The sequence below is a fragment of the Octopus sinensis genome, linkage group LG10, assembly GCF_006345805.1.
Source record: "Octopus sinensis linkage group LG10, ASM634580v1, whole genome shotgun sequence".
Lineage (NCBI taxonomy): Eukaryota > Metazoa > Mollusca > Cephalopoda > Octopoda > Octopodidae > Octopus > Octopus sinensis.
In genome coordinates, this window is record NC_043006.1 from 94,118,834 (window position 1) to 94,133,833 (window position 15,000).

At 38.8% G+C, this 15,000-nt stretch overlaps 1 protein-coding gene across 1 annotated transcript in view; it reads right to left on the minus strand.

Annotated features, from left to right (window-relative positions):
- The window catches only part of LOC115216791 (fibroblast growth factor receptor 1), a 105,754-nt gene that overhangs the window by 21,409 nt on the left and 69,345 nt on the right, over window positions 1-15,000 (minus strand). The window contains exon 6 of the mRNA XM_029786364.2: window positions 12,269-12,392. Within this exon, the coding sequence (XP_029642224.1) occupies window positions 12,269-12,392 (124 nt within the window). The remainder of the gene's footprint in view (window positions 1-12,268; window positions 12,393-15,000) is intronic.

Below are 15,000 nucleotides of genomic sequence, written 5' to 3' on the forward strand. Positions count from 1 at the left end.
CTTCTGCTCATGTGGCAGGACTCCATTTTTTCTAGATGTTCGTACATTGACTCTGTGAGTATTCCAGTCAATAACTTCCACATAAGTGGCAAACAGAATATCTGCCTGTAATTGTCTACCGTATTGCCTCTTTCAATGTTTTTCAGGCACAGCACTGTCCTACCCAATGTCAACCATTCTGGTGTTGCTTGGTCGGCATTTAACAAGGTATTGAGTTGCGCAGCTATTCGTGCATGACATTCATGCCCTAACCACTGGACCATTGCGCCTCCACACACACACACATATATATATATATACATACATATATAAATATACATATCATACATACAACATACATACATATATATATATATATATAGGTGGTGTAAATATATATATATATATATATATATGTATATATATATATACATATATATATATACATATGTATGTATATATATTTATATATGTATGTATTATATATATATATTACACATATATATATATACATACATAAATATATATACATACATATATATATATATATGTATATATATTTATATATGTATATATATATATATTATATATATAATATATATACATATATATATATGTATATTATATATATATGTATATATAGATATATGTGTATACATATTATAGATAATATATAGATAGATATATATATATATATGTATATATATATATATATATATATATATTATATATATATATATATATATATATATATCTATATATGTATATATATATATATTATATATATATATATATATATATATTATATATATATATATATATATATATATATATTGCAAATAAGAAAATGGAGAACAATAGTTGGTTCATCAACTTTTGGACATTAAAAATGTTAACTTATTTATTTATTAAACTGATAATTATAATAACATACATATAGCATGAATATAAATTAGTAATTTATATTCATGTTTTAAATTACTAATTTATATTCACGTTTTTTAATAATTACTGGTATCCTTATCTTATATGCATAGAATAATATGCAATATGTATGTAGGTTATTATATTTATCAGTTTAATAAATAAGTTAACATATATAATGTCCTAAAGTTGATGAACCAAATATTGTTCTCCTCCATTTTCTTATTTCCAATATAAATTAATGGTAAATATCTCTTTACCTTCACCCATATAATACACAAGGTAATGTAATTGCAATGCAATAAAAAACACCTGCATATTAATAATAGGGTATTCTACCAACAGTATACTGGATAGATATTATGTCTTAGTGGGTTGGATTCACAAACCTAACTTTCTTGGAGTTTATATATATATATATATAGGCGCAGGAGTATATATATATATAATATATATATATATATATAATATATATATATATATATATATATATTATATATATATATTATGATTTGATTTTGATTTTGATTTTTCCAGTTTCAGCTTATGAGCTGTGGCCATGCTGGGGCACCGCCATTTGGTGTTGCTAATTGGTTTCACTTCATGAAGGCTTTCTAGCAACTGCTATTTGGTGCAGGAGTGGCTGTGTGGTAAGTAGCTTGCTAACCAACCACATGGTTCCATGTTCAGTCTCACTGCATGGCACCTTGGGCAAGTGTCTTCTATTATAGCTTCGGGCCGACCAAAGCCTTGTGAGTGGATTTGTTAGACGGAAACTGAACGAAGCCTGTCGTATACATGTATATGTTTGTGTGTCTGAGTTGTCCCCCACCATCTCTTGACGACCGATGTTGCTGTGTTTACGCCCCCGTAACTTAGCAGTTCGGCAAAAGAGACCGATAGAATAAGTACTGGGCTTACAAATAATAAGTCCTGGGGTTGATTTGTTCGATTAAAGGCGATGCTTCAGCATGGCCGCAGTCAAATGATTGAAACCTGTAAAAGGATGAGAGGGGGGGGAGAGAGAGAGAGATTGGCAGATAGATATACATATGTGTATACATACATTTCTTTATTCCTTTACTTATTCCAGTCATTTGACTGCGGCCATGCTGGAGCACCAATACGTATATTTACATGAAACATATACACATAGGCGCAGGAGTGGCTGTGTGGTAAGTAGCTTGCTAACCAACCACATGGTTCCGGGTTCAGTCCCACTGCGTGGCATCTTGGGCAAGTGTCTTCTGCTATAGCCCCGGGCCGACCAATGCCTTGTGAGTGGATTTGGTAGACGGAAACTGAAAGAAGCCTGTCGTATATATGTGTATATATATACGTATGTATGTGTGTGTGTGTTTGTCTCCCTAGCATTGAATTACAACCGATGCTGGTGTGTTTACGTCCCCGTCACTTAGCGGTTTGGCGAAAGAGACCGATAGAATAAGTACTGGGCTTACAAAGAATAATCCCGCGGTCGATTTGCTCGACTAAAGGCGGTGCTCCAGCATGGCCGCAGTCAAATGATTGAAACAAGTAAAAGAGTATACTTGTATACGCACACATATACACTCATATCTGCATCTGTTGAATACTTTGCCTTGATCGTTTTCTGTTCCTTACCGTCTGCTAATCTGGATTCGCATGAATATTGAGTGAGGTGATCGCCCTAATCTTACACAGCCCCTTCACATAATACACACCTACGTACGTACAAAACACATACATCTGAGTGTATGTATCATGGTTCGGCCCAAACATTTTTAAAGTTAGATGAAGAAATACATGCAATGTGTCAACGTTTGCAGAATATATTGAGAAAAACAGCGAAGAGAACCAACGATCAAAGTGGACGCTTGTGAAAGGCAAAAGCGTGGAATTTGTCGGAGCAGTTATCATCTTTGTATGATTGAATTTAAGATCTTGTCTTTACATAGTGTTATGTTGACCATAATGAATGAAATCTTTTCCTTTCAGTTCAACACTCGATAACCATAAAAACAACTGCTTGACAGATGCCATTGTATATAAGCACTTACGAACTCCATGTTTTTAACGGACGCTTAATTACGTATCAAATTTTCTCTCACGATACCGTTTGCCAGCGAGCCATTATCTATAGAAAACTCCTATAAAATGCTGCTCATTAACTTAGTTTCAAATTTCTCCCAAACTTGAATATTGCGCTTCATTCTATACAACAATGGGTTAATACCCTATTTTGGACTTTTCCTTCTGTATCATCATCATGTCATCATCATCATCATCATCTCATCATCATCATCATCATCATCATCATCTAAAGTCCGTTTTCCATGCTGCTATGGGTTGGACAGTTTGACAGAAGCTGGCGAACCGGAAGGCTGCACCGAGCTCCAGTCGTTTGTTATGGAGTGATTTCTACAGCTGGATGCCCTTCCTAACGCCAAACACTTTATGGGGTGTACTGGGCGCTTTTTATGTGACGCCAGTAAGGGAACTTTTTTTTACCTTCGTAAGAATCCATTTGTATTTATAAGCAATCTTTAGATTGCTTTATTTTCAACGAACACTTTATTGTGCGTGAGATATTTTTTAACATCGTATCTCAGACGGACCGTTATCTACAAAGCCATGTTACAATTTTAATGACTTGACTTGAACAGATAAAGTTTCTAAAAAGCAACCAAAAACTAACGAAGACTACAAATGTTTACGCTGTTCGTGTATGAATATCAAAACATTTCTTTGACTTCCATGTTTTGGACTTGGGAAAGCTTCACACTTGATAGAAATGATAAATGTATGCACATATATTTGCATACAAGATAACGACAGAATAACTTATGGTCAGTTGAGTTATTTAGCTTAAACAAAAAACAATAATATTAGGCATCCGGGCAACTTGAGGTAATTTCCACTGCCATGTGTGTGCTTGATCGTGCGTGTGTGTGTGTGTGTGTGTGTGTATGTGTGTGTGTGTGTATGTGTTGCGTGCGCTTGATCATGCGTCTGTGTGTATGTGTGTGTGTATGTGTTGTGTGCGCTTGATCGTGCGTGTGTGTATGTGTGTGTGTATGTGTTGCGTGCGCTTGATCATGCGTCTGTGTGTATGTGTGTGTGTGTATGTGTTGTGTGCGCTTGATCGTGCGTGTGTGTGTATGTGTTGTGTGTGCGTTTGTTCGTGTGTGTGTGTGTGTGTGTGCGCTTGTTCGTGCGTGTGTGCGCGCTTGTTCGTGAGTGTGTTGTGTGTGTGTGTGTGTGTGCGCGCGCGCAGAGGTACAAGCACAAAAAATCATGGAAGGAAACTAGTTGAAACTATCATAGATAAGGTTTTTTTTTTCATCTTTTAAGGAGGAAAGAAATGTTGAGTGGTCTTAGGGACGACGGTTCCTCACTGCAGCAAGGATAAGATTAACAGGAAATCATGTATGGGAATAGTTCAAGCTTGTTCCTGTCTACAAAACACACACACACACACACACAAAGAGAGGCGCACACCCACACAGTTACAGAGAGACTTTTGAGAAACGAAACATGTTGTTCTACATTTGGTCTTGAAATGTTGGTAAAATGTAGTCATCGCTTGTGTCCATCGCGTTTATGTTACACACACACACCAACACACGCACCAACACACACACACACACACACAAAGACGCATACACGCACACATTTCGCTTAAGCATATCACCACTAGGCGTAATAAGAGATTAAATGAAAGACAAAGGAACAGAAATAATGGACTTCATTCCCAGGACACCGTCAGCCAACGTTTCATTGATTTATATGATAACGATGAGGTATGATTTGAGGGAGATTTGGTTGTTACTTGTAACAAGTCGCGCCACCACGCACCGGTTCCATCTTTGTCACGTGACAGTTTTGTTGTTGTTCTTGCTTCTCTGTAAGTCGAACGTTCTAATGATTTAATGTTTCCAGGCATGACTCTCCCGTCTGTTTCTTACGCATTGTGTATCCAGGACTACATAATCTCATGTGACCCTGATTTTTTAAGATGGTAGACTGTGATTTTAGTGATGTTGGCTGTTATTTCTAGCAGATCGACTAACATCGCATTGCCGTTGATAATGGTGGCGAATGAAGTGGTGATGATAATAACGCTATAATCCATTTTAAAACCTAGATCAACCTTGAACGAACAAACCTATGATCGAAAACAATTCCAGCCGTGACTATCACGTTAGTTTTTTTTTTGAGGCATAATGCTTCTGAGAGTACATTACTCAAAACATCATACCTTATTTTTTTCGCAGAGCAGGGTATGACATCAGAGATATTTGGCTGCCATTTCTAACAAATCCAGCAGCTTCTTAGAGGCTCTCCCATCGGAACACGCCGTGCACATTCCGTAGATTGAGCCAAAGAAATGAGTAATAAAAATAAAGATAACACAAACGGCAAACATTTCTAAAGATATCCCAGTCTGGAAAGCGAAATGAAATCCTATGCAAACGTTACCCGAGTCACAATGGAATGCTATCCTGCTATTAAGGGTGGGCGGGAAGGTTTATCTATCATCTGCTTAAGGCTTATGAAAATAAAGGTGAGCACTGGGCCTTAGAAAGCTTAAATAGGGCGGGACGCTTGCGGGAGGCTTTTCAAACATTATTGACACAGAGATAAACTTAAGGCGTGCGCACCTAGCTAACAACATAGATACAATTTATATGCATAGGTATATGCATACACTCAGACACACAAACACACACACCTATGTATACGCACATACGTAGGACACACACCACATTCATCTGCTTCTCTGTATGTATATGTGTGTATATATATATATGTGTGTATACATACATACATACATACATACATATATGTATACACACACACGTATATATATGATTGAGGGGATGGGTAAAATCTGGGTGATCCCTTCAGCAGCACTTCCATCAAGGAACCTGGATCGCATACTTACATGCACCTACTCGTACACACACACATATATACACACACACATATATATATATATATATATATACATGCACACACACATGTATACACATACACACATATATACACTCTGACCCCAATGCAAATATATGACATTTAGCATGCTTACTAAGGTGTGCTAACGTGATTACTCGACCTGCTAGAAATAGCAACAAAATACACCTCAAATAGCACCCTACTAAGGAAAGAAAACAAACGATACATTGGGCAATAGAGTATAAAGATAAAATAAGCTGAAAACAAAACAGGCTGGTCAAGGCTGGAAAGCTTTGATCATAACTGCATTACGCGTTCAGAATTGGTCTACTTGGAGTCGGTAAACAACTATAACAGCTTGACATTTGAAATATTTACACAAACCAAACTAGATAGGATAAGTTATGGATTATCGGGTTTGTATGTACTTGTGTTAAGTGTAGTACTGTCTATACTATATATAGTTCAAATTTATAGAAAAACAAAGTCGAAGACAGGTGTAAGGGCAACAAGCAAGGGTATTCGTTTGATGCTCGGGAAAAATTGGAACGTTTCGGGAAAAATTGACGTTTCGAACCTGCGCTCTTCGACAGAAAAGAATAAAAAGAAATAGAGAGAGAATGAGGAAAAAAAAAACCTGTGTATAAACATTCAACACACCAGAGACGTAGGTAGAAAACACACACACATTTAACATACAAACACGCACGCACACACACACACGATATAGGCGCGAGCGGGGCTGTATAGCTAGAAGCTTTCTTCTCAGCTACGTGGTACCGGGTTCAGTTCTATAGCGTGGCACATTGAGAAAGTGTCGTCTACTATAGCCTCCGACAAATGGCCAAAGCCTTGCGATTGGATTTGGTAGACAGAAACTGAAAGAAGCCCGTGATATGTGTGTGTCTGTGTGTGTGTGTAGGGATCAATATAGTTTGATTCAAATTCGTTGTTACTCCGAGTTTCAAGCGTGATGCTAGTCTGCAGCCATTTGGAATTTGAATGAAAGAAGCTGATTGTTATTACTGTAAAGTGAGCTGCGATTAGTCGAGGAAGGTCATATGGTGTTATATATCGGTATATCAGCGACAACAGTTAGTCGCAAAATACCGCTGATGAACAGAAAAGCGATCCCGTGGTGGATAGGAAATCGGTCAGGTTGCTGGAGAGGAAGTAGGGAGGAGCGGTAGGTGCAAGTATATAGCTGTATATGTGGATGTGTGGACGCGCTCATTTGGTTTTCTGTGCATGCCTGTATTGATGCGAGCGTGCACATATGAACATGAGCGCGCACACCTACACACATATAAATGAATATGCGCGTGCGCGTACACACATACATGCGCATACACATGTACGCACACACAAAAACACACACACATGCGTATTCATGTATATGTACATATGTATATATGCATGCATATTAGCCTGTGCACACGCACGCATGCGCGTTCACATGCGTACTCTCTCTCGAGCGCGTGCATGTGTATACATACGCATAACAAGCGTTGGGGATTGGTAATTAGCGGTCCCGCTCATGGGTTTGGTTGGTGACGGTGACCTTGGTGCAGAGGTCAAGCTGGTACTAAGATGGTACATCTGGGTTGTCGGCGGACAGAGGCCTGAGATTAGCCAGAAGGGCATACCTCTTGTAACAGCACTAAGGTAAATCATATTTCTTGTTGATGGATACTGCACGTTGTTGGAGGTTACGCAGTGAGCTAGCGGTTGGGGGCGCCGGGTGAATATGGTGGCGCTCTGTCGACGATCGTTCACTTGATGCTAGGTGTTTCATCTCGGAGTTCACGGAGTCTCCAGAGAGAACGACCCTGGGAAGCAGGGTTCCCTCTGTCCCTTGATCTGAATAGGTGTATATGCTGGTATGCTGGGAGTATCTTCCCTTGAAATCATTAGCTGCCGTACCCGTATAGTGTCTAGCAATGCCATCGGATGGTGTAAGGGTGGCTCTGTATACTACGATCCTTGAGACAGAAGATCCTTCTAGAGAGCACATGGTAGGGTCTCGGTAGTTGCAGGTTGAGGTTGGGGGTGGTGCATGCGTGGCTCTGTGGTAAGAAACTTGCTTTCCAACCAGATAGTTCCAGGTTCAGTCCCACTGTGTGGCACCTTGGGCTAGCGTATTCTACTATAATTTCGGGGCGATTAAAGCCTAGTGAGTGGAGTGGATTTGGTGGACGGAAACTGAAAGAAGTATATGTGTGTGTGTCTGTGTGTGTGTGTGTGGGTGTGTGTCTTTGTGTCAGTGTTTGTCTCCTCGTCACGGTTTGGCAATAGGTGTTGTTGTGTTTACGTTTATGTAACTTAGCGGTTCGGCAAAAAGGTTCCCAAGTACTAGGCTTTAAAAAAACAATAAGAGGTGCTCCAGCATGGCTGCAGCCAAATGATTGAAATAGTCAAAAAGTAAAAGAATAACAACACACACACACACACATTATGAATAAAGGGTAAAGACTCGCCGTCGGTCTTGAACGACCATGGGATTGCACCTAGCGAGTTCCCATCCAAAGCACAAGTGGGGGCAAGGTTGTTTATGGAAAACCAACAGAGTCGACCACGCAAACCAGCCTCCCCTCTTTACGCCATCGATGTTACCCAAGGGAAAGGCAAAGCAAGATAGAGCAACCAGTGACGTTGCAACTCATTTCTGCAGCTGAGTGGTTTGGAGCAACATAAAATAGAGTGCCTTGCTCAAGAACACACAGCCCAGTCCAAGAACCAAACTCACAACCTCACGATTGTACACCCAAAGCTCTAACCACTGAGCCATGCACCTTCATAAATGTGTGTGTGTGTGTGTTTATCCCACACACCACCAATTGACAACTACATGGCCGCAGTCTCATGACTGAAACAAATAAAAGATGAAACATAAAAAATAAAAACAAAAAGACAAACGTCCCTGCCATTCCTTAATTTCTCAAGGCTTATCGTTCTTGATAAGTGGACAAGCAACCTCCGCCCACAGCTTTTCCTTCCTCAGACCCCCACTCCAAATTCCTTCTCTACGTTCGTACGTACGTGCTCATGTATACATCCACAAACAGATGTTTGTACATGACATATGTATTATATATATATGTGTGTGTGTGTGTGTGTGTGTGTGTGTGTGTGTGTGTGTGTGTGTGTGTGTGTGTGTGTGTGTGTGCGTGCGTGTGTTTGCTTAGATAGATATGCCTCTGGTTCTCCGCCGGTTACTGCGACGAGTGTTCCAGTTAATCCGATCAACGGAACAGCCTGCTTTTGAAATTAGCGTGCAAGTGGGTGAGTACACCACACTCGTGTCTACACATTAATCTGGTTCTCAGGAAGATTCAGCGACACACAGAATGTGACAAGGCTGTCTCTTTTCAGTGACGGGAGAACTCATTTTGGCCAGCTGGAGCAACGTGAGATAAAGTGTTTCGCTCAAGGACACAACACATCATCGAAAATCGAACTCACAACCACATGATAGTGAGCAAAGCGCCCGTCACTGTGTGTGTATGTATGTGTGTATATATATATATATTTCTTTATTACCCATAAGGGGCTAACATAGAGGGGACAAACAATGACAGACAAAGGGATTAAGTCGATTACATCGAACCCAATGCGTAACTGCTACTTTATTTATCGACCTCGAAAGGATGAAAAGCAAAGTCGTCCTCGGCGGAATTTGAACTCAGAACGTAACGGCAGACGTAATACGGCTAAGCGTTTCGCCCGGCGCGCTAACGTTTCTGCCAGCTAGCCGCCTTCATGTATGTATATGTATATGTATGTGTGTGTATATATATATATATATCATCATCATCATCAGCATCGTTTAACATCCGTTTTCCGCGCTAGCACGGGTTGGACGGTTCGACCGGGGTCTGGGAAGCCAGGGGCTGCACCAGGCTCCAGTCTGATCTGGCAGAGTTTCTACAGCTGGATGCCCTTCCTAACACCAACCACTCCGCGAATGTAGTGGGTGCTTTTTACGTGCCACCTGCACAGGTGCCAGGGGGATCCGGCATCGGCCACGATCGGTTGGAGCTTTTAACGTGCCACCGGCACGGAAGCCAGCCAAGGCGGCGCTGGCAACGGCCACGTTCGGATGGTGCTTTTTATGTGCCACCGGCACAGAAGCCAGTCGGGGCGGCGCTGGCATCGGTCACGTTCGGATGGTGCTTTTTATGTGCCACCGGCACAGAAGCCAGCCGAGGCGGCGCTGGCAACGGCCACGTACGGATGGTGCTTTTTATGTGCCACCGGCACAGGTATCACAACTACTATTTCTATATATATATATATATATATATGTATATTATATATTATAAATGTGTATGTGCGTATCGGTATGCATAGACACATATATGGGCGATCTTTCGAACTTTGTACATAAAAGATGGTGTACAAAATGAAGCTAAAACTACAAAATCAGAACGAAAGAGATGAGAAACACAATCGATATTAATTGGCAATCATCGTCAATTATTATAAAACCCGATTTTATACAAAATGCGTTCGATCTATTGATTTATTTATTTTTCTAAATTGGTAAACTGAAATATAATAATTATACAGGATAGTAACGTCTAATACATTTGATAAATGCTATTAAAACGTTCAGCTTGTGTGATTGACACCAAATAATTTTCTTTTGAGTTTTATTGTCGATTAATGCCGATTATTGCCGATTATTAACGATTATTTCTTTATCTTTCATTCGGATTCAATGCAGTGTGTTTCCCTTTGTCTGCCATCTTAAACGCACCAAGTTCGAAACATCGCCAAATACAAACATACATACAAAAACAAAGACGCGGGCATAGCAGTGTGATGGAACCACGGGACTGAGGAATGCAGCCTGCAACCTTGTGGTTTCGGGTTCAGTTCCACTGTGCGTCTTCTTTCTGTTATAGTCTCCAGCCAAGTAATGACTTACGCGATCTCATCTATAAGTATCGAGACTGTTGCCATAGTAACGGAGCTAAAGCATGCAGAGTGAAGCCACTTGGTACAGATTGACCATGAATACTGTTGTGCATGCGTACTAAGTATTAACGTTCTGATTCTCTTCCTCTGTTTACAGTAGTGCTTGGAAGGAAGGTGTGTAGCGCGTGATCGTAGCATTGACCATGACAGTATGTTGCGCAGAGAATCTGCATCAAGTTTTGCCAAAAGCTTGGAAATACCTGCTCAGAGGCCTATGCAAAGCTTTCAAAAAGTTTTAATACATACATACATACATGTATATATATATATACACACACATACATATATGTATATATATAAATATATATATATATATACACATGTATGTATGTATGTATGTATGTATGTATATGTGTGTGTATGTATCATGTCAGGTCACTCTTGGTATCACTGGTAATATGTAATCCAGTCCAACGTGTCGCATGATTGGTCGGTCGGTGATTAAAGCAGCAACCCCACCAAAACCCTGCTTGGTAGGGTTAGGGTAGTCTTCGTGGAACACCCTGCAGTGCAAGAAACAATTTCTTAAGGTGAAGGAAATTCATTGTGAAGGCGGAGCGCTTGCTTGTTTCTGGACTACTTGGAATTGTAGGTGAGGGTCTTAACACGGGTGTTGCCAATAAACGTTGTTCGGCGAATGTGATAGCAGCAGCAGTTCCATCAAAAAGCGTTGTTGGTGACTGCAGAGGTTTTGGTGGAGGTGGTGGTGGTGATGGATGGCTAGCTGTAGGCTAGCAGCAGTGATAATGACAACTGTTTACTTTGGTGTTGGTAGCAGTATTGGTATATACCGGTGACAAGTTGGTGGCAGGTAGTGGCAATAGTCGCCATCGTAGAGGTTATGGTATCGATCGCGCCAGCGGCGAACATAGTGCTGATGACAGACAACACCAATCATCATCAGAGTGGCGATGATATTAGTCTTAGCAGCGGCAAAGTTGGGTACGATTGGTAATTTGTAGGAGCCACCTGCACAAATTCCGATCGCTGGTGTATCTTCGGCTTAAGTCAGTGAATTAAGAAGGATCTCTTGATGTGGAGGTTTCCAATATTTCTGTCAGTGACACAATACTATCATCACCACTACGATGATGATTGGTGCTACTGTAAATCATATTGCCTGTAAGCTTTATGTTCGCTGCAGCCGCAACCGATACCATCCGGTTGGCCTTCTACCACTACTACTATGGTCTCTGTCGCTTAGATCTGGTTGATATCGTCATACTTGCACAGATAAAATTGATCCATCTGCGGTCATGTTATTTTTCTTTCAGACGTTGACAAAGCTGTTCAAAAGAAGTCTTAACCGCACCGATTTTATAGGTGGCGGAAGGACGGCAGGGCTCTGTTTACAGCCTCTTCTAACAAATAAAAACAATAGAAAAACAACAACAACAGTGATACAAACATTAACAATAAACTGCCAAAGAAACATCTTTGTACTTGCCTGCAACAATGACATTGAATGTGAAGGATAATGTGCCGAGGTTATTGGACACACGGCACGTGTAGTTGCCCGAGTCTTTCATTCTTACGTTTTGCACTGTTAACGTGTATTTCTGAAACTTTACCTGCAATAGTAAAAGAAAAAACATATGATCAGATTTGCACAAACAATGTAAAACAGCAAAAGAAACAGCGCAACGCATTTCTTCCGACTCCTGAAAGATTCTACCAACCCAATGACCAATTACAACAATAATGATGGTGTCAAATTTCGGCACAAAGCCGGCAGTTTTGAGAAAAAGTTAAGTCAATATCATCGATCCCAGTGCTCAACTAACACTTATTTTATTGACCCCGAAAGGATAAAAGGCAAAGTCGATCTTGGCAGAATTTGAACTCAGAACGAAAAACCGGGAGAAATTCTGTAGAGCATTTTGTCTATCGTGTTTACGATTCTGTCAGGCCGGCGCCTCACTAATAATAATAATAATAATAACAACAACAACAACAACGAAATACTTTCCAGAGAATTACAGGAGGGACTTATCAAGTTTCAAAAATAAATATGCTATATAAAATGGGATCAAGAGTGAAATTAAGAGATATTATATATATAAAAAAAAACAATAATGATATTAATATCTCATCCATAAAAGAAATCTATGATGTTTAATTATGAAGATTATTATTGATTTAAGGGATAAATTGTGATAGAGATAACAAATAGAAACAACCTAGGACAATGTGGGATCTGCGATGGGGGAGAGAGTGTAGAGATTGAAAAGGAAGCAATTAGGGGTTAGAGATTTGTAAGAGAGTAAAAGACAATGGTTTCAAAATAAGTGTAAAGATGGACTTAGCAAGTTTAGGATTAAAGAAATTATAGAAGTAGAGAAGGAATGATGGGTGGAGAAAGAGAAGAGATAATCATTAACATAATAGTGAAAACTGATAAAGTTGAAAATCCCAATGATAATCGAATCAAAGAATAACAAAAAAAAGGTAATAAAAATCTGAGAAGAACTATATTCAAAAGTAAAAAAAAAAAATTCTTCGGTAATGGAATTATGAAAATGAGAGAAAAAGAAAACTTTTAATAAAAGTGGGGAGGGCATGGCCTGTTGAAGGATAAAAATTAGGAAATATGAAGGTTGAGATTCAAGGCATAGATATGGACCAATAAGGAATCTATAGTTCTCTCAGTTATTCGTGGGCTTTGCTGTCGTATACGACAGATGAAAGTTCAGTGATTTCTTTTTGAGTGAGTGCAGTACGCTAGTATAAAAAGAGTATAAACGCAAATATAACATGACTGTGTAGACAAAACAGTGCGTTGCTGAACAACCTGAACAGATGATATTTATATTGAACAAAAGTTCTGTGGAGTACTCAGCCACTTGCACGTTAATTTCACAATCAGGCTGTTCTGTTTATTGATCGGATCGCCTGAGACACTCGTCGTCGTAAAACCGACGGAGTGCCAGTACATAGTATAAATCTTTCTTTGTATTTTTCTGTATCTTTTCGAACCCCAATGGATAATAAAGAAAACACTGTTAATATACCACCACCATCACCACCACCACCACCATCATCATCATCATCGTCTAACATCCAAATTCACCTTTACCCGATTTTTTCGCCTTTGACTTATTTTTCAAATAAATCAGTTTTATTGATATTTTTTATCTGTAAAATTTCTCTTACCCAGATCTTCGCCCCCTTTTATCTTATATCTATTATTTTTTACTAGATTTACAGGAAAACCTCTACTATTTTACAATCTTTCTTCAAATCCTAAGATATTTTTCCAGCTCTTGTTTATATTTCTCTTTAGTTGATTGTCTCATATATCGTTGTTGTTTTTTATTAAATCATTCTTTCTCTCTTTTAACCATTTTTATCTGTAAGGTTTATTAAAAAACAAAAAAAATTATCGAAAGTCTTACTTTCATACTTAAATTTTCAATTAATTCTTCAGTAATTTATAGCTTTAAAAAATACTTTTGAATTGATAAAACTTTGCACTCTGTCTTCCCCACCATTACCTGATTATTCGTGCAATTATCTGCACCAGGATTGCTGTTGTTGCTATTATTATTATTATTATTATTATTATTATTATTATTATTATTATTATCTAACTTTCCAATTCACTTTCACTCGATTTTCCACCTATGACTTTATATGTCTTTTCATCTATGTCTTGTTATCTCTTCATATTTTTTCCTACACACACAAACTTAAAATGCATTTACACACACAACACACACACACACACACACCACACACACACACACCACACACACACACATGTAGATAGATAGATAGATAGATAGATAGATAGATAGAAGATAGATAGATAGATAGATAGATAGATAGATAGATATATCCTTCCCTTTCTTTTATTCCTTACAGTCCGATGTTGAAGACCTTTTGAGTATACATTCATCTGTAATGTCGCATTGTAATACCGTACGTATCTGTTTTATTTTACGAAATACTAAATATAAGGTAACCATTTGAATATAAACGCCACATTATCTATAAGAAAACTCTTCTTATATCATCGATTCAAGTTTAAATAGCCCCTCCCTGGTCTGGGGTATCAATATTTTATCCCATTCTCTACGAATCTTTTCTTTTTGAAGGCCAGATTTTCCTAGTTAACTAAACAATTTGAAACTTCGTATACTGGTAGAATGTGTCAAAAGAAAACATTATTGTAAACAA